Source organism: Lacerta agilis, chromosome 12, assembly GCF_009819535.1.
Source record: "Lacerta agilis isolate rLacAgi1 chromosome 12, rLacAgi1.pri, whole genome shotgun sequence".
In the NCBI taxonomy this organism is placed as follows: domain Eukaryota; kingdom Metazoa; phylum Chordata; class Lepidosauria; order Squamata; family Lacertidae; genus Lacerta; species Lacerta agilis.
In genome coordinates this window covers 36676553-36699562 of record NC_046323.1, presented here as the reverse complement: position 1 = coordinate 36699562, position 23010 = coordinate 36676553, and the positions used below count along the sequence as shown (strand labels likewise).

The following is a 23010-nucleotide window of genomic DNA, read 5'->3' as shown; positions in this document are numbered from 1 at the left end:
CCTATATATGTATTCTCAGAAGCAGGCCACACTTGAATACGCTAGGACTTACTCCCAGTCTTGATGAGGGCCTGCATCAAGATTCTTTCCCCCCCCCCCTGGAGTTGCCAGTGCGTGTTTTCACTTTTGTGCCATAAGAAAAAGCAAACTTGCTGTAATTGTGCACAGATTAGAGTTGCTAGACTCCCAGGGCTGAGTTGGAGTCTCCTGGTTTGCCTACTCACCACCCCCCCAGGTGGCAGGTGGAGGGTTTGAATATTCAGGTGAGCAAGTATCTGAAGAAGTGTGCATGCACACGAAAGCTCATACCAAGAACAAACTTAGTTGGTCTCTAAGGTGCTACTGGAAGGATTTTTTTTTTTTTTTTACTATGGCAGACCAACACGGCTACCTACCTGCACCTTTAGTTAGTTTTTTTAAAGATGACTGGAAAGGAAATTAAATGCATATAGAAGTGGCTGTCAACTGCAGCATAAACACTGGCTGTTGACAAGAGCAGTTCACAACAACCATAGGAACAACCCTCTTTAGCTAAGGTTTCAGCTAGTGACCCAACTAGTGAGGTATTTGCTCATTTGTTAAGTTTCTTTTTTATTTATTTGAGTGACTGTAGTTAATACTTAACCCACCGTGCTTAATGATATCACTGGGGGCTGCTTTGGGCCCTGAAATTTCAGAGTCTGGGATCTCCTGACCTGGCAACACTAGCAGATACAGATGAGCCAAGCATTGTGTGTGATTATTATTTTTCCTACATAGAAGAAACACATTACATGGCCCTAAAGAAAACTTGATACAAATTTCACCCACCCATTTTGCAACTTTTTATCAGTGCACATTGTGATGGCGCCAAGAACTTTTGCTGTTTGAGGCAGAGCAGCAAATGCACACACAGAGAGAGACACATACAAACACACACACACACGGTCAAAGTGTACCCAAGGCTGGCCAGACCTTTGTGGCACCTGAGGCAGAAAATCCCACAAGTGCCTCCCCTGCTTCCTGGCAGTAAAACTACAACAATAAATTGCATTGCCAACCATTTGCTGCTGTTCCACGACACCCCAAATCAGCCACCCGAGGCAACAGCCTCACTCTTTCTAATGATAGGGCCAGCCCCGAAAGCACCGTGTGAACATTGGGAATGGAAAGGAGCGGGATGGGTAGGGGAAAGAAAACAAAATAAAGGTTGCCAAAGTTGAAGCAAAACTGCTCATCCTCCAGTCCTAAAATTTGAAGAAATTATCCTAGTTAAACCAGAACTCGGGAGAATTTGAACACAGGATACAATGAGCAGAAGAACACCAAGGGAATGGAATGGAGGAAGTCCTCTCCTTTAAAGAGACAAAGAGAATGGTGTTCAATATTACATGCCTCTTGTTTTCACCACCATGCCTAGACTGTTTCAGTGCACCCAAAGGGGCAGGTCAGAAGGTCTTGCAGGAAGAGGTTGTGAACTCTCAAATGGCTTTTCACAGTAGGTCTCACACTGAAAACCTACCTCTTTGCCTTCCACGGTGGAGAGGGTCCCTGCTTTCCATTACCACGCCGAAAAAGGGAACAAAACAACCACTTCCCTTCCTCCCCAAACCTCCCATCGTTCTGCTTAAGTTCTCTACTGGAGAAAGCCATTTTGTGACAATTAAAGGCATATACGTACATACATATAAGGGCATATCCGAGTTTGAACCTTAGATTGAGTATTATGGGGTGGAGAAGGATAATGCCAACCTGTACAACTTTATTTTCTTTCTTTGTCCCTACGCCTTCCCTATACCCGTAACATAAACCAGAGCTTTCTCCTCTTTCTCAGTCTGAATCTTTCTTAGGTGAGTCAAAATTCTTTATTTCTACAACTTTAACTTTTCTGAATGATTAAATATTTTAATACGATATATTGTAAATATATTATATTTCCCCTGATTTAAGAAAAATACATTTTTTGCTTTTTAGAAAATGGTTCCTGACAGACTTTGGAAAGACAAAATATATAGACTTCTGAAGGCAGTTCAATTGCATCCCCGTTGTTGTTAAATTCTCTCTAAGCCCCCCCCCCCACCTCCCTGGCCCAACATTTCCTTCTTGAGATATGTGCTGTGGTCCAGGAACTGCCTTAGGCTCCAAATGGGATCCTTGGCTGCTGTCCCACATAAAAAACCTGTGAAAGATTTGAATACAGATGGGGAGGGCAGTTCCAGGCATTTTCCTCATTGGATGTATGTAGGCAGTAAAAGCCACTAACTACACCAGGGATGGGAAGCCTGTGGTCCTCCAGGTGTTGGACTCCAACGTCCACTGTCTCTGATCACCAGCCATCCTGATGGGAGTTGGAGTTCAGCAACTTCTGGAGGTCCAAAGGTTCCCCATCCCAGCACTACATGCAGATAAAGCAGCCTACCCACCCACCCCCAATGTGGATGCAGATCACTTGTGGCTGGTTGCCTATCTTGTGTACAGCTGCACCCTGTCTGATGCCGTCCCCATCATCCTTACATAGTGCAGAAGAAGATACTGCACATATCCTTACATAGTACAGAACTCATCTCAGTGCGGATGGGAGTGAATTGTCTTCATATGCTATCTGGGATTCTAAAGTGGTGTGCCCATCACTTTAAACAGAAGATTCAAGATGGTGGGAGTTAGGAGTCACCACCATGTCTTCATGCATGCATGAGGTTATTCAGGCCAGAATGGGGTCTCCATTCATTTCAATAAAGGGGGTTGATCTGAGTTCACAGGCCTTTATGTGAAAGACAGCTTCATTTAAAGGGGATACATTGAGACCTCTGTGCATGCAAGAGATCCATGTGTTCATTTGAGAACATACATGGTGTGCACACCAGGAGGCAGGCGTATTATCCCAACCCATTAAACTCATGGGGCATTTTGGTACCTAGGTGGAGATGTAGACTATAACCTAGGGCTATATTTAAGAGGCTGAACTGCTACTGTTTATTCTTCAGCCTCTTGTGTTATCCAAAATTCCATGACAACCTTAACAAAGATTTATTCAATTTGGCCATAAAAGACACCATTGGCTTCAGCTGGGACTGTTATAGACACAGCCTTAAGCAATTGTCCACATCCTGGCTGGACTAGTGCATAGTTCATCCTTGGGATCCCTTGAAACTAGGTTCAAATTTTTGCTCTGCTTGAAATGAATGATAGCTTTAGGTGAACGACTATCTCTCAACCATCACTGGTAGACGGGAGATTTAAAAGTGCTTGCTTTTTTAAAAATTATGCACTGCTCTTCATCCAAAGCTCAGAGTGTCCTACAAGTGGTTCCCTGGCTATCTCCCATCCAGGTATCTTCTAGGACCAGACCTGTTTAGCTTCAGCAGTAGAACTGCATCATAAGCTTTCAGATCACACTCTTAGCTTACAAAAACGCCACCAACTTCACCTGGTGTACTGAAGATGAATGAGATCCAGCTTAAAAGCCAGCTAGTGGCTAGTGCATAGATTTCTCTCTCTCTCTCTCTCTCTCTCTCTCTCTCTCTCTCTCTCTCTCTCTATATATATATATATATATATATATATATATATATGGTATGTTAAGCAGGGTAGCCATCTCCTGACTCAGATATCGCAGTGGTTGCTTCAACTGCTCCAAGTTAGACATCAACTCAAGTAGACAACATGAGAGACTCAAAGTTGACCATCATTACTCTTGGTCACTTTCCACCCCTTCCTCATAATGACGCAATGTGTGATGCGTGACACTGTGAATTGCTTCACTCCATTCCTGGCTCACATCACCGAGTCTTGGATATACGGGGCTGGGCAGTGTCCAAGAGCAACAATGTCATGTGCAATGCAAGGAACCTTGCAAGGAAGTAGCAGCAAAGTGATAGCGAGTGGTGGCAGCACTGTGCCCCTTGTAATGCTATGGCTGCTGCCTGAGCTGTCTTTTGTTGGGCGGAAAGCTCTTTAATGAAAGCCCAGAATTATATTTTCCACATTCCATCAAAGAGAGCTAATAGTTGGGACATGTTGTCCCGATGGGCGAGGAATTCCCTCTGTGGATTTGTATGAGATACCCATCAGAGTTTTTAGAATATGACATTTCTCCAGCTAAAGGGAGGAGGCAGATGAACGACTATGTGCGTTGAAGACACAGAGCAGAGAGAGGGGGACATGAAAATGTCTAGCTAGAGTTGTCTGGAAGTGCCAGTGCAGTCTTGGGTGGGGGTGGGAGTTGCCCACATTGCTCCCTGGTGCTGCCTAGTAGGACTGCTTTATTGCTCCTACTGAGTCTCTGCTTTATATACTTGAAAGTTCTTAACTCCTCAATGCTCTCCCACCCAATTCTGGCTCTGCCACCCCTAAAACGTCCCGCTGCTAGGGCAATTGTGGAAGCCATGTCTGTAATACGCAGAGTACAGATGTGAAACCTGTGGCGCTCCAGGTGTTGCAGGACTCCAACTCACAGCATTCATTGCCAGCAGCCATGCTGGGTGGGGCCAGTGGCAGCTGAGAGTCCAATTCCATCCAGAGAGAAACAGGTTTCTCTGCCCCCCCCCCCCCTTGCTACAGAGACAGACAGTGTTTAGCAGCAGGGACTTGCATACATCTCCGTGCTCAGCCCCTCCAGTCAACTAACTCCCCTACATGCTCTAGTCTAAGGCAAAATCGGAGGCCTGCTTGCATCAGGAGCAAAATACAAGTAACTGGACCACTGCACTGTTGGGGTGGAGGTACCCTTCCCAAATGCTGTTTTACTGAGCTGGAGTCGTTACAGCAACCATTGCGGGTCTCCAGGAGCTGGCAACCATGGTCAGTAGGTGGGTGGGTCACGGAGAGAAATGATATTATAGCCTAATTTGGTAAAAAAAGTGCTATAGAACAATAAATGATCACAAAAAACACCTTGCAGATTAAGGCTGCAATTCATAACCTGCACATTTACCTGGAAAGTAAGCCCCACTGAACTCAGCATTGCTTATTTCTCAGTAAACATGCATAGGATATGGCTGTACAAGTGCTTTGCAGGAGATTAACAAATGGGGGCTAACTGTTTTCATTGTCCTGTCAGGGCAGGAAGGTTCCTCACTTTCTGACTCTCTCAAGTTTAACAGTATGACGAACAAGGCCTCTCAAGCCTAATCCCTCTCCTGAAACATAAATTCAGACAGCATTCCAGAATTCCCACTCTGCAGAAGACGTCTTCTACATTTCCCCGTTTTCTTTCAGCTGGCTCAATGTAAAGTACAGAGCAAGATATTAGATGAAGAATTATTAAAGTAGTGTTTCTGGAATGATAAATAACATTTTGCCAGTTTTCTACGAAACACTGTCCTCAGATTTATTTTTAAACAGTGCTTGCTTTCTAAGTGCTACAGAAACAATAAATATCATTATGATTATTTACCAAGCTGTGCAACTCCCTAAGGTGACGGCTTCTGCTAGTAAAGATCATCAATGGACAAGTGCAAGAGACGGAACGTACCTCGTATAAAAACCCTGAATCGTACAGCATCAAATCATAACCGGAAATAACAGAGAGAAACAACAAGCCCACAATATAAATAAACCACAACCAAAAAAAAAAAAAAGAAGAAGAACAGCCAAATAAAACCCCCCATGTGTTTTCTTACAGCTTCAACGAGCCTGCGGGAGCTTTGCCGTAAGTCCTAGAAATCAACCAATTTCTAGAGCAAGTTTTGCTTTTAAAATTGCACACATTCAATTTTTACCTGCAGATTGCATAAATGTGTTGTGTCACATAAGCCTATCAAAGTTATTTGCAAACATTATACAAACTGGAATGCTTAAATATGAGACACAGAGTACATACATTTATAAGAAAAATGAGAGCAATCATATAAAAATATAATTGGGGAGGGGGGTGCATTAAGTTAGCAGTGCTATCAAGGGCAGAGATAAGGAGGGGGTTGGGTTCCAACTCTGCAATTCTATGATCCTATGAAAGTGGAAAAGTCATGATTTTCTTTGTTTCGTTTTCGTTTCTGGAGTTGCTCCCACAGCACACAATTTTTATCTCTGCATCCATTTGCTTCAAGTCTTGGTGGCATCCTGCATCTGATCCGAGGCCTTTCAGAACAACTCCATTAGGTTTTATGACATTTAATGAATTCGTAACCCACGTTATGCCACTACAGGGCCTTTAGGAATAATTACATTTGATCTTCATTACTTTGATGTCGCTTACTTACCAACCCCACACATTATTACAAAAAAAAAAAAATATTCTAAAGGCATGTTTTCGCTCATTTGGAATGTAAACTCTTTTTTGGGGGACAGGGAAGGGCCACAGTTCCTCATATTCTGGATTGCACTGATAACCCCGTTGGCACTCAACAATAAACAAACAAACAAGAGACAATTCACTTTGCCTAGTTCCTACGTATTCAAGGTGCTCGCCGCCTGCTTAAGTGATGCTCCTTTGGAATTTGCAGATCCTCGGGACCTTCCCCCCCCTCCCTCTTTTCAGCCCTTTCTCATTCAGGTGTTCGCTTCTCTTCCCAACGGTCTAATAAGCCCTCTTTATTTCGGATGCGCCGCCATTTTATTCGAGCTTAAACTGGTAGCGTTCGATAAAGCTATACTTTTCTCCCCTTTGGGTAACTCTGGATCCTCGTACTCCCAAGGGCAGATTTCCACACGCGACCTTAAAGGTTGCTGTGAGTTACTAGCTGCCGGCCTGGCAGAATCAGAGGGAAGCGCATTCCCCGCTGGAGAGGAGGAGGAATTTTTTGCCTGGCCTCCCAGTTTATTGATATCTGTGGTTTGTGCTGTTGTCTTTTTGAGCAGTTCCTTGGGATCTCCAGCAGAAACGCTGGGGGCACATTGTTTATTAGCATTTTCGCCCTTCACCCCGGGAACATCCCGCTGAGCCTTCAAACTCGGCAGTTCTTCTTCTTGGGTCTCCCAAGGGCACACTTCACATCTATCTGTGCTCTTTTGATTGGGGAGCTGATTCCCTTCCACAGTCTTGTGGGGCGTTTTGCCCTTGGCCTGGGAAGAGGTTTGCTTCTCTGATTCAGAGGAAGCAATGGAGACGTGCTTTTGAGCTTTAGAATCAGAAAGCCCAGACCCCGGGCTCTGGTCATAGATTTCCCAAGGGCAAACCTCTCCTATGTCAACTTTGCCCTTTGGCAGGGTCTTTGCTGCTGCTGCTGCTGCTGCTGCTGCCTCAGGGTTCCCAGCTGCCTGATTGGACTTTTGTTGCTTCATTATCCCAGATTTGTGGGGCTTCTTTGCCTCGTCTGCATGGGCAGAGTTTTTCCGGTGCGAATCCTTATGCTCGCTTTTATCGGCACCCGAGTGCCTCTTGCTCCCCTCTTTGCCCTTCTGTTGAGATTTGTGCGTCTTGCCGCCCTCTTCGCTTTGCATTTTCCCGGCCAGCCCCAGCGTTTTCTCCTTGGCACTGGCAATAACACTGAGCGATTTCTGCAACACTGACGTTCTGGGGTGAAGGGGTTTCTTATCTGCGCTTAAATTGTGAGCGCTCACGGATTTGCAAACCAAAGGGACGTTTTCAGTGGACGTTGCTTCAGCTTTGTCTGCGGTCTTTTTCCCAGGGGCAGAATCCAGCAAGGAATTCTCGGTAGCTGTGATGACCTCCACGCTTTCTGTTGTTAAGCTGTTAGGCTCTCCGGCCGGCTCCCGGACGTGGTCGTAAGTGCTGTGAGACTTCTTCAACGAGAAGACTCGGTTCCTCAGGGATTCTTCCTTTGGTTTGATGTGTCCCCCAGAATCCGGGGGGTTCTTCTTTGTCGCAGGAGTATTCTTCGAAACCCCATGCTCCAGAAAGTCCTTTTCCTCCCGGGAGCACTGCCTGGTGACTGTCTCAGGGATCTCCGTAATTCTTCGCATGATTGAGCGACCCAAGCCCTTTTTGGAGCATCTCTTCTTCTGGAGGTGTGGATTGTTGGTGATCATCTTTTTCCTCTTATAAATCTCCAGCTGGGCATACAGCTTCTTCAATTCATCCTGTAAATCAGACGACAATACTTGTCAGGAAGGTATATGTTGAGTCAAAATAAATGTAGTGTAGCTTTTCTTAACCTGAGGGGCCTAGGGATCAGATATCTGGGTCTTGGTTCCCTATCACTGCAATAGAAGGAAACGCATGGACCAATAGGGATCTAGATGTACATTTCCCTGAGTTGAAACCTGATATAGTAGCTGAGGTTGCATGAAGATCCAATCAGATTGGGTCAAATTCAGCAAATCGTGCTGCCAGAGAGCATAACAACGAGGACTGAATCCAGTCCTCTATTCTCAACTCCTTCTTCCTGAACAGATGATGAGCAGAATTGAATGAGCCCAGGAAAAAAAATGTGTACAGCGTCCTTTCCCCATTTGGACTGAGTTGCACATGTAGAAGACAACTAAACAGCTGCACAAAATGACCATCATTTCAGTTGCATTTCACTGAGTTTAACATATGACGATACGAGAAACCCAGGAGAGAATAACCTGAAGCCATTCTTCAAAACTGATTGGAAGAATCTATTCGGGCAAGAAACTAAGTTGTCCTTGTATTGGATTCTTCACACTTTATAGTCTGCAGTGACTCTCCAGCAATCAGAGAGGCTGCTTATGTCAGACTGAATTTACCATGCCAAATATTTTATTAGGACTGAGCAGGCCATGATTTTCATCATTTATTTATTTCATCTTTTATTATTATTATTATTATTTAATTTATTTCATCTTATTACTGAGGATTTCCCACCTGGCTTTTAAAACAAGAAAACCCACAAAAAACACCCACAGAGAGAAAATTCACAAGTTTGGCATGTACCCTAATATCTTCCGGGTCCAAGCTATGCTCGCTCCAAGCTGAATTGATACTGCTGTTCAGGTAGGATCCAGATCTTCCCATGTCGAGTTCATCTTCATAAGCCTCAGTAGCTATGTCATCTCGTGGGTTATTGCTTGAACGGGAAAACTGAAAAACATACGTGAGGTGTCAAAATGAATGCCCTGGTCAATATAACAAGATCAAAGAACATGCATCTGTTCTTTAGTTCGACACTCCTGGACACTACAACTGGCTCCTCCGTTGTGGCTGTCATGCAAGCCTCCCCCTGAATATTCAACTTTTTTGCTGTTCTTTTAAAGTATGTGTATAGCCTTCATATGTGCATAGAAAGCTTATGCCCGGCTAGCTTCATATAGAACAGGAATGGGGAAGCTGTGGTCCTCCAGCTGTTGCTGGACTTTAGTTTCTATTATCCTTGCTCATCATCCCCCCCCCCCAACATCATCCCAGAGCATCGGCTCCGCTGGCTGGGACTGATGGGAAGTTGGAGTCCACCAGCATTTGGAGGGCTATCTTTCCCTGGAATGGAAAGATACTTACCGGGAGCAAGTGCATGATACTTTGCAGTTCTAGAGAGAAATATATATTTAGATGTCTGCCTATATGTTTCCTCAAAACATGAGATTTCTCAGGCTGTTTCCTAATTCAACAAACAACAGTTGCCACCAAGTGATATTGATCTATCAGAGGGCTAAGATGCATGTTAGGCGGAAGATCTGTGATGAGAACTCCTGATGTTTCTAAAGCTGCCTTGAGGTATCCAAATTAGGTCAGGGCAGTGGCACTGAGGGAGGGGTGTGCCTCTCTCATACACCCAGCCATGGAGCTCAGAGCAGCAATTTAGATTGTGGAAACAGGAGAGAGGAAAGGTTGCCATTCCAATCTAATTTGGAACCCTCTGCAAAATCTAAAAAAACAAACAAACCCCAAACATTAAGAGATCCAGTAAGAGATCTCCTGCATACTGTGCATTTGTCACTGAGTTTTGACATGGGGGAAAAGAATAGAGAAAGAATACCTTCGGGATCAGAAGTAACCCAATGGTGACTGTCACAGTCAAGTGTGTGTGTGCGAAGAACAACATCAGCATCCAATCAGACTGAAGTCTTGAGGCAAGACTGAACCTGAAAACAGAACCCACAGGGTTGGCAAATGCATCTTCCTCCACTTTCCTCCCCCCACATTAAATGCTAGATCCTTAATATTCCTGGTGACTCTTGAAGAGTAAGCAGAAGTTGCAGCTGGAGCAAAAAGCAGCAGGCCCTTATCTTTTGGATCACATCACACTAATCCTCTTTCAATTGCCCTGACTTCCATTTTGTTTCTGAGCCCAGTTTATATTAACTTAAATGGCTTGGGACCAGGATTGCTGGAAGATCATCACCACCACCACCATCACTATTTAAATTTCTATACCACCTTTCACCTGAAGATCACGGGGTGGTTTACAATACACAAACACAAAAATACGTAACCATAATAACAAACAAAACCAGTGTAAAAGGCCATAAAACCTGCCCATCAAATAGGTGCATTTTGGGAGGCCTTAATCTGTGTCCTGACACCAACAGCGGTATGGCTGGTGGGGATGCGAGCCAGTGCCTTATTGGTGGTCCACCCCCCCACCCCCCATTATGGAACTCTTCTTGAGGAAGGTCAGCCTGGCCCTTTTCTTGAAGGCTTTCAAGCAGGTAGGTAAGATGCTTTTCGAAATTGTTATTTTGCTAGGCTTTTGACAGATTTCAATTCTGCCTCTGTAGGGATTTTGTAAGACTGCATGAATAAGGAGCTACTTCCCTGGTTTCTTTTCAACGTTGATGCCCAGGCTTAGATTTCTATGCATGATTTCAAACGGGACTAGCAGCAAAAGGAGACTGGTCCATACGGCAAATGAGGAACTGCCCCGCCACCCTCAGTCTGCTCTCAGTCAAATGCCACCTGCTACCTGCCTGCCTTCATACTTACAACTAGCCCAGGGAATGGCTCTGGCTGTTCTCTTCCTCTTCTTTAGTCTCAGTTTTGCCTTTGCAGAACTCAGCAGGAGAATGAGGACAAAGCTATAAAGAGTTGGCTCTACCTATCACAGGCTCCAGTTCCACTTACTGTTGGCCTCCCAGGATTCTGCCCTACCAAAGGGGACAACTCTACCTAGACATTTTCATGTCCCACTGCCTGCTGCCTGATAGTTTTCTTGGTTATTTTTAACCCTGGATTTTAAGTGCTATTTTAAAGCTTCTTGAATTGAGATTTATATTGTTGTACACAGCTTTTGGAAATAAAAAATGCATAAAATGCTGTTAAGAGACCACTTCCTTTGATGCATATACTGAAAACCCTGCCTGCCTAATTAATAGATAGGAAGCTCATCATCTCTTCAGCCATCTAAGAGAACGTCTTTAAAGAATTCTGTGCTTTGCAGAAGGAACACTTTCATTTGGGGGCTTTCTGATGTGCATCTTAGCCTGATGACCCATTTCAAATTGTACCATGTTGAAAGTAAACAGTTAAGAACCAGGCTACAGCTCACTTGCCTAATTGCATGGAATATAGCAGAGATAATGAGCTCAATGTGAACCGCAACAGCCAAATAACGTGGCTCGTGAAACGCCGAGGGCACGGTCCGCACTGCATAGCAGAGATAAACGCCCCACAAGAGGAATAAAAATTCAGCTGCAGGGGGGAAAAAAAACGTAAGAAATACATTAGTATTTATACATTAAAAATGAGAGAGTAAACTTGAAATTATCAGTTCGGATCTTGGTGTGAATATATATACAAATTCAATGACTGGAATTTATGCATGTGCCAGTATGCTTTCAGATAACAGAATGGTAGATACATCACCTAATGTCCCTGCAAGCCTGCACTTGTTAGCTCCCCCATTCATACCAATGGAGGGGAAGGTGTCATGCACTTAATGGAATCAATGTACACTATCTGTTTTGTAAATAAGGCCAGGAAACTTACTCATCTCCAATGAGCTCAAGATGGTCACATGGATCTCTCCTCCACCCCACACCCCACCCCAAATGCAATGGGTAGGTAGAAAAGGGTCCCTCTGCAATGAATTTCTTGCAACCCATGGTGCCCAGTTGAGTCGTTAACTATCAGGCTGATCTATTCATTTCATTTCATATTCATTCATATATTTTTACTTTTCTGCTTTAAAAGCAGCAGCTAACAATTAAAAACAAGGAGAGGGAGAGAGAAGTTTAAAAAGAAAATGACACCAGTAAAATTAAAAGGATTTATTAATTGCCCTCTAAATAACTGTTGCAATGTGATTTAGACATAAGATTATTATAACTGGCTAAAGACACAAAAACATCAAATACATTTAAAACAAGACTGAAACCCTAACAAAATAGCTACTCATGGTAAAGACCCATTTATCACGCCGGGAAAGACAGTCAGAACAAAGACGTTATTTGAGCTATTACAGAGTGGGCTTCTAAGAGAAACTCTCCTGTAGACTGCAACTATCTACTGATAAGAAGCATACTTAGACTTCAGCCTAACAGGTATATTCTGATTTGAGCTTTCATAGGCAATTTTATCACAATTTTATCACATTCATTTCATGGGTTAGTGAGGGAGAAGGCAAAGGGTGTTTTTCTGTTGGCAGCTATTTTTCATTACAAATCTGTTAGCATAAAAGCGCAGTTTCCCTGGCATTGGTCATATCTTAGGTGAGCAAGCTGGTGACCTAAATATGTAGCATTTTGGAAGGAATTGGGCTTGTTGGCAGCAAGCAGTCCTTGAAGTCTAAAAGCTCCAGGCTAGAAATCCCCGAAGAATCCTTTCAAGCTGTGATCCCAAATATACTTTGCAGTCTGATCCTTTGACTCACTGGCTCAGCAAATGAAAGTGTAGCACAAACGTGGCCTGCCAGCACATCACCACAGCATGGATCCCTGCACTGCTGACTGACCCCAGCCAACCCAAGATGTTGACCCAGAACAGCAACGCTTGCTGATGCCAACATTAGACGCAGGTGCACAAAATCATTACTTCACACACAAACACAACAGATGGAGAAGTGCGGGATGATTAATCTGGAAAAGACTGAGTTAATGCACCATCTTCAAGGTCTTTTTTGCCCATCATGCAGTCAGCCAATCTATGCAGGATCTGACAGAACACAGAGATGTGTTAAAAGACGATCACAGCTGATAAGCAGATATTTTTGCAAACACTTCTTTATGAACGTTGGCCTGGGACAATGTTGAGTAGTGGCATCTGATCAGTGCTATTTTTATGGAAAAATAGGTGCCAGAACTCACCAATAACTACTTCTCCCTTGTTCTCTTAAAATGCCAATGGTGCCCACCTGAGAGGTGAGCTCTGGCTGGGGGGGGGAGCCCTGCATTTAATGGATCTTGCTCCAGTCAGAATTTTGCTAACAGTTTCTTGTTATCGCTGGGGGGGGGGGAATACTTGCATCTTCTCCTGCTCACTGATCAGAAACTTTACAGTTCACAATATCATCACATTCTCCTCCTCACAATATGGAACTATCTATACATTAGCTCAGTGTTTTTCAACCTTTTTTGGGCAAAGGCACACTTGTTTCATGAAAAAAATCACGAGGCACACCACCATTAGAAAATGTTAAAAAAATTAACTCTGTGCCTATATTGACTATATATAAAGTAATTTTTCAATTTTTCCCACGGCACACCAGGCAACATCTCGCGGCACACTAGTGTGCCGCGGAACAGTGGTTGAAAAACACTGCATTAGCTTACCTGAGCTCCATTATCTTAACGTCTGCGATCACATCTGATGTTAAATTAACTTGGGCCCAATTGTGGGAGGAAGGGAACACTTTCAGACCCCCCCCCCAAGTGTCCCTATTTTCCAGGGAGAGTCCTGGATTTACAGAAGCCGCCCAGGTTTCTGATTTGATCCCAGAATGTCTTGCTTTTCTTTAGGACATCCCTGTTTTCACTGGAGAAATGTTGGAGGGTATGGAGTTATGCGACCCCCGAGCCAAGGAGATAAGTAAATCTTTAGAAGACATCTGAAGGCAGCCCTGTACAGGGAAGTTTTTAATGATTACAGTTGTATTATGTTTTTATATATGTTGAAAGCCACCCAGAGTTGCTGAGTCAACCCAGTCAGATGGGTGGGTTATAAATGTTGATGTTGTTGAATAGGATGTCTCTATTTTTATTGGAAAAGTGTTGGAGGGTGTGCACTTTGCTAGGGTTCTAGGGAAGGGGGGGCAGTAGCCCAGGCTGCAATCTAATTACTATGAGGGGGGCAATGTATCTATGAGGAAGAGCCATAACTCAGTGGTAGAGCACATGCTTCATATTAAGAATGTTCTAGTCCTAATCCCTGGCAGTTCCATGTTGGGTTGGGAGAGGCCCTGGCTAAAAACCTGGAGAGTCACAAGGCTGATTGGTTGGTAAAAGATCTCTTAAGTGTTGGAACAGATCAAGCAGCATTCCAGCTCAGCTCCTTCTTTTGGAAAGAGAGTGCTTGTACAAAAAAACCCCTGGAGTTTGCAGAAGAGAGAAAGACACACAACTGCACATGGCATGCTCTCTCCAGAACTATGAATTCCAGAGTTCCCTGAGTCCTGTGGGCATTTCTTGTGCCACACAGGAGCAAACAGGAGGGAAGATCAAGCACCGTAACAGTCATCGGCACCAAGTGTTCAGGGAGCCAATGCTGTTGATGGGATTTACAGCTCCATCACAAATGTAGATACTCCCTCTAATTTTGTGTCATGCTATTCCCCAACCCCCACATAACAGCCATGTTGTGTAGTGCCATGCCCCCGTGGCAGCCATTTTCTGACTGGTGCTGACAGCACTTTCTCAAAATTCGAAATGGGCCTGCTAACCCTAGATCCCAGGGACAAGAAACAGGGTCTAACGTGCCTCTGTCACTTGTCACTGTTAGGAATTCATATACATACACTAGTCACACTAATCACAGAATCACAGATTTGTAGAGTTGGAAGGGACCACAGGCATCATCTAGTCCAACTCCATGCAATGCAGGAATCTTTCACTCAACGTGAAATATAAGGAGCAAAAGCAAAGATGTCTAAAGGCTAAAGGATACCAATAAATTTTCTTGTTGTTTTTTTTAAACATGTGAATTGGGGTCATGCAGTGTGGAAAGTGAGCCCATGCTACAAATTTGTTCTGGACCCAGAGAAATAATACTTGGAATTTGTGGGTGGAAGACTTGCTACTTTTGATTTCCTGCCTAACAAATTTTAGCTTGTCACACACGGAGTCTGTTGTCAAAAACTGTTACATGGCAGAACAGACAAGATACTGGCAGCATTTAAGTTTTAGCCTCATGAATAATGTCTCCGAAAGGTTAGGATGAGGATGTTGAGTTCAGCATTTTGTTTTCATCAGTATGCAAAATAAGAATCTGGTTTGATAGTGAAGAAATGTTTGTCTGTCCTGAACCACAGGAGAGTTTGTGTGCTTTTCTAATCATGAGGTTCCCCAAGACAATATATGTGGCAATTATTGTGCCACTTATTTTGTTTTTCCACTTGTTCTTCTTTTTTTTATTTCCCCCTCTTTCTGCCTTTCTTCATGTCTCTCATAGCAGATGTCCAGGCCTCCTATGTGACGCCCACACTACACTTTGAAAACAACGACTTCAGGGCAATCTTGCAGTAAAAACAGCCAAACAAAAAATATAACCATTTTTTTATTTTAAAAAACAGAGCCTACCCCTCATGTTCTTTCTTCTTTATATGCAAATCATACTGGAGAAAATACCAGTATCTCCTCTCTGAGTTCTAGGAGGTAGGGCTTGTACTAGCATGCGGAAAAAAGAAAACTTCTGTTGTAAACATGCCTCTATTCAAGAATCCTTGGGCAAATTAAGCTTTTGTTTACTCTAGTACAGTGGTGGCTGACCTGTGACCCTCCAGATGTGGTTGGACTGCAGTTCCCATCATCCCCTACCACTGGCAATGTTCAATAGCATGTGCAGGGCCACAGATTACCCCCCTCAAATTCCTTAATGAGACAATCAATCCTCAGAAATGGCAGGGCCTGTGAGATATTTTCCTCCCTTTTTTCCGTCTGTCTGTCTGTCTTTCTGTCTTGTCTTTGATTTGTTAACTGTCATTCATCAGTTAGGATTGGGGGCATTATACAACAATATAGTTAAAACAACAAATTCAATAAACCTATTAAAAACCCTAATCAATACTTCAACGATAACCCGACCATCAACTTCATGCAACCAAACCAGAACCTTTCTGAATATGCACAGGCTCATGTCTATTTCCTTGCTTTACTCTTTCCTTTGGGCCACTAGCTCTAAATTTAACATAACTATTTTACATAAATTACAACAATCAGTTGTTGCAGCCTGAGGTTGAAAGACAAAACATCTGCAGGAGTTCGGCTTAACAACACTTTCTCTTTCATATCTCTCTCCGAAACCCATTTCTTCAGTAAAATCGAGCTGCAGAATTATCGCCTTCATGCAACCTATAAATGTTTTCCTCCTTAAAAGACGACCCGCAAAAAAAAACCTTGTCTGTCTTAATATTTGTTCTGTCGCAATCCACAGTCCGGTCTTCAGGAAGTGACAATGTTACTTAAGGTTCAACAACTGTTTAGTGTTGCATGCTTGAATTGCAGGCTCATGTGATTCTCCTATGCCCTGTCCTCCTCTAGCGTAGCCACAAGCAAGAATTTGGAAACTTCTTGTTTCTTGTTATATCCAAACCTGAAATCTGTTTTGCTTCTTACATGCCCCCCACCCCGGGTTCGGCTTTATATCTGTTCTGTGTCTACCACTATTCCAATCTGCCACTGTTCAGCCTCTGTATTGGCTGTGTTCAAATGTAATGCTAAACCATAGTTCAATATGATATAAGCAAACAACACTCATGCGGCTTCTTCCATGTCCTCTCCTCCTCTCAAGTGGCTGACTGGAGGATATTTGGAACTTCTAGGTTCCTTGTTATGCCATCAAGTAAGACAACTGTAGTTGATTATCTTGCTTGTTACACCAAACCATAGGTAACGCTATCCACAATTCCCAGCTCAAACATAACAAGTAACCACAGCTGGTTGAAAACAGAGGTAAAAGATCCTTGTGCCTGTACTGGAGGAGAAGGGAGTCTGAGGAGCACAAGAATGTCATGTACACATAACAAGAAACTGTAGTTTAGCATTATGTGTGAACTGAGCTATTCTGTACGAGCCATCTACTAATTCGGTCTAAATAAATGTTAAATAGTTGAAGAAGTGGCAGTTTAACCTTCATAGTCACTATGCTGTAGAATCTCCACAAATGTGCCAGTCAGCAAATGTTGCAAAAACCAGACTGAACTGTGTTTCAGCATATTTGCAAAATTCTGACCCCCCACAACAGTAAATCTATGCCAAATATATTCATATTTGTAATCATCACAAAGCTTTTGAGATAGCCCTTAGCGCCATGATCCCATGCTCTGTGCTTATAAAGTGGAACTCAGATAAGGTTTATAACAGTTTACAGTTCAAAGGTAGAGAATGTTTTAGCTGCAGGAAACCAATTAGAATTACATCTTGAATCCTACAAAAATGGAATTCTTTCGCAATGCAAGGAAGATTACGAGAATACATCTCCCAGCTACGCCTAACATTAAAATTATTTAATTAGCAATAACAAATATATCATTCTGCTTGGAAAACAATTTATTACCCAAAGCACCAATTACACAGTTTAAATGTATCATGCAGAATTGTGCCGGAGGGTGGGGTGGGGGGGCAGAATCAGGTTCATATAATTAACTCTAGACTAGATCAGTTTACATCCCAATCCCAAAGAAGGGCAGTGCCAAAGAATGCTCTAACTACCGCACAATTGCACTCATTTCACACGCTAGCAAGGTTATGCTTAAAATTCTACAAGGCAGGCTTAAGCAGTACGTGGACCGAGAACTCCCAGAAGTGCAAGCTGGATTTCGAAGGGGCAGAGGAACCAGAGACCAAATTGCAAACATGCGCTGGATTATGGAGAAAGCTAGAGAGTTCCAGAAAAACATCTACTTCTGCTTCATTGACTACGCAAAAGCATTTGACTGTGTCGACCACAGCAAACTATGGAAAGTTCTTAAAGAAATGGGAGTGCCTGATCACCTCATCCGTCTCCTGAGAAATCTGTATGTGGGACAAGAAGCTACAGTTAGAACTGGATATGGAATAACTGATTGGTTCAAAATTGGGAAAGGAGTACGACAAGGCTGTATATTGTCTCCCTGCTTATTTAACTTATATGCAGAATTCATCATGCGAAAGGCTGGGCTGGATGAATCCCAAACCGGAATTAAGATTGCCGGAAAAAATATCAACAACCTCAGATATGCTGATGATACAACCTTGATGGCAGAAAGTGAGGAGGAATTGAAGAACCTTTTAATGAGGGTGAAAGAGGAAAGCGCAAAATATGGTCTGAAGCTCAACATCAAAAAAACTAAGATCATGGCCACTGGTCCCATCACCTCCTGGCAAATAGAAGGGGAAGAAATGGAGGCAGTGAGAGATTTCACTTTCTTGGGTTCCATGATCACTGCAGATGGTGACAGCAGTCACGAAATTAGAAGACGCCTGCTTCTTGGGAGAAAAGCAATGACAAACCTAGACAGCATCTTAAAAAGCAAAGACATCACCTTGCCAACAAAGGTCCGTATAGTTAAAGCTATGGTTTTCCCAGTAGTAATGTACGGAAGTGAGAGCTGGACCATCAAGAAGGCCGATCGCCGAAGAATTGATGCTTTTGAATTATGGTGCTGGAGGAGACTCTTGAGAGTCCCATGGACTGCAAGAAGATCAAACCTATCCATTCTCAAGGAAATCAGCCCTGAGTGCTCACTAGAAGGACAGATCCTGAAGTTGAGGCTCCAGTACTTTGGCCACCTCATGAGAAGAGAAGACTCCCTGGAAAAGACCCTGATGTTGGGAAAGATGGAGGGCACAAGGAGAAGGGGACGACAAAGGATGAGATGGTTGGACAGTATTCTCGAAGCTACTAACATGAGTTTGGCCAAACTGCGGGAGGCAGTGAAGGATAGGCGTGCCTGGCGTGCGCTGGTCCATGGGGTCACGAAGAGTCGGACACGACTGAACGACTGAACAACAACAATGCCACAATTGGCATAGAGAAATCTGCAGATGTTACCAAAATTTACTGCACTTTTAAATGTGGGAGCTGCATGCTACAATTCTGATTACACAATAAGAACATGGGCATTTAAAGATAACAGTTATCCTGATGAAACTAAAAAGCAGTATGTTTAAAGATCAACGGGGAAGAATCTTTTGCATGCTAATGCCACAATATTTACAAATGCTCCTTCCAAATACATTTTGGCACGAACACAAAAGAACTTGTGTTTGCCCAGTGGAACATTTGACTTTTCCTTCCACCTTTGAACAACTGGCCCCTGTGCCAAAATTTCAAATAGCTTCTGAAACAGCCATTGCTTGCAAAAGCAGTTTCCCATGAAGTATGTGACTCAGTGGGAATTAAATTAGGCTCCTGGAAGTTTCACAAGTTTATGGATCCCAACTAATATGTCCCAAATATTCCAGTTGCCTATGCTGCCACTTTTTTTAAAAAAATGAAGCCATTTTTCTCCCAATGCTACTCTACCATGACCAATGTATCTGAAATCAGGATATGGGCAGATCTGACACAGGATACAGTTTCTATGGCAATATACGCTTCTGGCTGCCAGAAAATTGTATGTGGAACCTTTGGACCTCCAGATGATGCTGAACTACAAGTCCCATCATCCGTGGACATTGTCTATGCTTGCCAGGACTTGTTTATTCTGTGACATCTGGAGGGCCAAAGGTTCTACACACCTGGAGCAGGGGTGGGGTAGAAATTTGGTTTTCTTTGTATTTTAATATGAACCTACATGATTTTCACTTTCCCAAACGCTAAGCAAAAGGAAATGCTGCTATTGTTCGGAATGTGCACTTTTCCAAACATTGAGCAGTTACTGTTCTCCCACCAAAATTCCAGTACATAAATGTGTGTGTTAGGGTAAAGTGTGGATAAAAATGCGCATATTAGCGAAAATAACATTACGATTAGGGGGGGAACACTTTGCAAAAATGTGTGTATCTGGGAAAATTGCACACACAAAAATGTGTCTATATTAGGATAGTTTTTCACTAAAGACTTAAAAGGGGGAAGCAAACTGATGCAGAAATGAAGAAAATTGAACTTAAGATTGGAACAATGAAAATGAAACTGAGAGATTTGTCTATCCCTACCCCTGAAAACAATGAATTTGGTTGTGTCTGAAGTAGTCTGTGCAGGGAGCACATGGAAATGCAAGTCCTTGAAGGAGTGTGCCCCTCCCTATACAGGTTGACTGGACCCTTGGATGAGCTGGGGAGGGCCCTGCACGCTGTTCTGCTGATGGATGTTGCCCATTGTGTGGTAAAATGGGGTCATGACGTGGTACCCAGATTGTGGTATGGCATGGATAGATGGTCCCTACATTACTGGGCTTCAAGTGCCAGGTAAAAACTCACCTGTTAACTCAGACATTTGGATGCATCTGATTGTTCAAGGTCTTTGTGCAAGTACTGATTGATGCAAACTTATAAATGCGCGACAGTTTTCCTTCAAATATTTTGCCAGCTGTTGTATTGCTCTTAGTTTATTTCTATTGTGTCGCTGTTTGGTCACGGTAATGCTCTCATTTTAAAATATCATTTAAGGAACCTTATTTAAGGAATGGGTGAATCTTGAATAACATAAAATATGCTTCAATGCTTGTAACATCTCTTTTCCATTTACTCACCCACAAACCCACCTTACAAGCTAGCACATGAACAATGCAAAGATGCTGTGTGTGTGTGTGTGTGTGTGTGTGTGTGTGTGTCAGAAAATTCAGAAAAAGCAGCAGGTCACTTTGTATGAACCACCACTGGAAGCATGCCACACAAATGTCGCCATCAGGAGATGGGAAGCTTGCAGAAGCATAGCCAAGCTTTGCTTCCATTGCAATTAATCATAGCTGCAACCTTTGGGTAACAATACAAACTGCAAGGCAGGGAATGAAGGTTTCCTCGTGTCTCTTGCAAAAAAGAAAAGAAAAGGATGGCCTTATGGAGAAGAGAGGAGTGGGGCAGGCATGCTGCCAGAATGGGGAAGATACACTTTGCAGCGAGAAACAACAGAATCATCCCAAACTCTCATGGTGTAATCTTCTGCTAATACAAGGATAGCTAATGCGATGCTCTACAGATGTTGCGGACCACAACTCCCGCCATCCCTGAACATTGGCCATGCTGGTTGGGTACCCTGTACCTTTAATAGATACATAGCTGTAGGGCTCCTGTACCTTTAACAGTGCTACAGGGCATTGTCTCAATATTATGATCCAATTGCCAAATGAGAAAACGGGGTGTATCTGCTGAAACTCCCTGTTTTCTTTTCAGTCTGGTCATTCTGTTTGGACTCCCCAAGGCGTGGTGATTCCCTACATTACACATTGAAGCCAGATCTCAAATCCCAGGTCAATGCTTAAGTGAGCCTGTCTTTTAAAGCACCTCTTGGCAGCACTCCAAGCACTGCCCTGAAAAGGACGCTGACAGGGAAGAAAACAGTGCTGATTCTGGGCAGAGATAATTGAATAGATGGGAAGGAGAATGGGACTTAGCCATGGCAAAGGTTGCTCTTCCTTGAGAGCTTCTGAGGCTTTCAGCAGGCAGAGAGAGGGTAGGGCCGGGGAAGAAATTTGTTGCCACTTGCTTTTTAATGAGAAGCTATCTGATGTACACTTCTTGAACCAAAGCCCTAACCCGAAATTCACCTTTACTGAGTGAAATACTTGGGGCCATGGACTGTGAAGGGAGGAATTTGCTTCAGTTACCATTCAAAGCTGAATCTATCAAATTCACACTTTCTGAAACAATATGAGAACCAAACAGCAGCTTGAAAATCACACTTTTCTGAATTTTTTGATGCAGCTCTCCAGTCAAATAATGTGCACAAAAATGCATTTATGAGGATAAAGTGTGGCTGGAAATGCATGTATTAGTTTAAAAAAAAATGCATCATGTTTGGGATAATTGCTAGCAAAATTGTGCATTTTAGTCAAAACACCACAAAAATGTGTATATTAGGAGAAATTCAACCCAAACTGCTGATAAATTATCATGAGTGGGGGTTTGGGGGGGAGGATGCAAATTGTTCAGGATATGTGGAGAACTGAATTGAAGATAGGGGAGAAAATGAGAGAACCAAAATTGAAAGATTTGCCCATCCTACACTTGATGAAGTCTTGTCCTCTGGAATCTTTGCAAATTTACAAATTTAGAAGATTAATTGTCTTAAATATTCACATAAATGCTTGTTTAGGATATCAGAGGACTGTTACAACAACATATTTATGTGAACAGGGTGTGAAATTCAGTAGCTAAGCAAATTATATTACATTAGCTCTGGCCTGGCTGAGATTCTTCCTGTCTGGTCAGGCAGATAAGTATTTTGGCTTCCAAGACGAAGTTGAACATTAAACTGTAATTAAATTGGCATAAATGGATGTATTTAAAATATCTCTCCTTCCCCACAATTTCTACTTCAGCTGTATGTGTTCTGTCATGAAAAGCCCAATCCCACAACTCCTTCTTACACCAGTATGCACAAACACACACTTAAAAACATCATCCTAGTATCTCTTGTTGGGCATTTATACAGTAAGGAACACAATTAAATGTTCAATTTAAGCACAGGTATGGAAGACATATTAGTCTAAGGAAGAGGAAATAGCTCATGGGACATACAAAATGTGTGAATCATAAATGTTGGTTCCTTTATAAATAATCAACAACACGCACATTTAAAAAAATACATCTTGTAAGCTACTGCTTTTATCTCTGTTACAATCTTATTATTATTTTATGGCTATTATTTATTCAATTTATTACCAGCCCTTCACAATCTGCTCCCACAGTGGGTTACAGCAATATAAAATTGAGTATTAAGAACAGATGGAAGCAAATTACAGTTAAAGGATAAAGGTGGGTCCTGAAGACATATATCTCAGCAGCTGCAGTCCAGGGGAAAGACGTGTGTCTTCAGCGTTCGACAGAAATGAAATAATAAAGGTGCCATTTAACACGCACACCAAATCTCACAGCTGTTCTCCAGAGCTGCCTTTCCAAATGACTTTATATTTCAGCTTGGCTTTTTAAAGCAGTTTGGTT

At 42.9% G+C, this 23010-nt stretch overlaps 1 protein-coding gene across 1 annotated transcript in view; it reads right to left on the bottom strand.

Annotated features, from left to right (window-relative positions):
- Positions 1-5589: 5589 nt before the first annotated feature.
- Positions 5590-23010, bottom strand: part of GPR158 (G protein-coupled receptor 158) — a 120655-nt gene continuing 103234 nt past the window's right edge. Inside the window, exons 8-11 of the mRNA XM_033165595.1 lie at positions 11329-11467; positions 9816-9921; positions 8777-8923; positions 5590-7959 (exon numbers count right to left, since the gene is read on the bottom strand). Coding sequence (XP_033021486.1) covers positions 6511-7959; positions 8777-8923; positions 9816-9921; positions 11329-11467 — 1841 coding nt within the window. The 3' untranslated portion in view covers positions 5590-6510. The remainder of the gene's footprint in view (positions 7960-8776; positions 8924-9815; positions 9922-11328; positions 11468-23010) is intronic.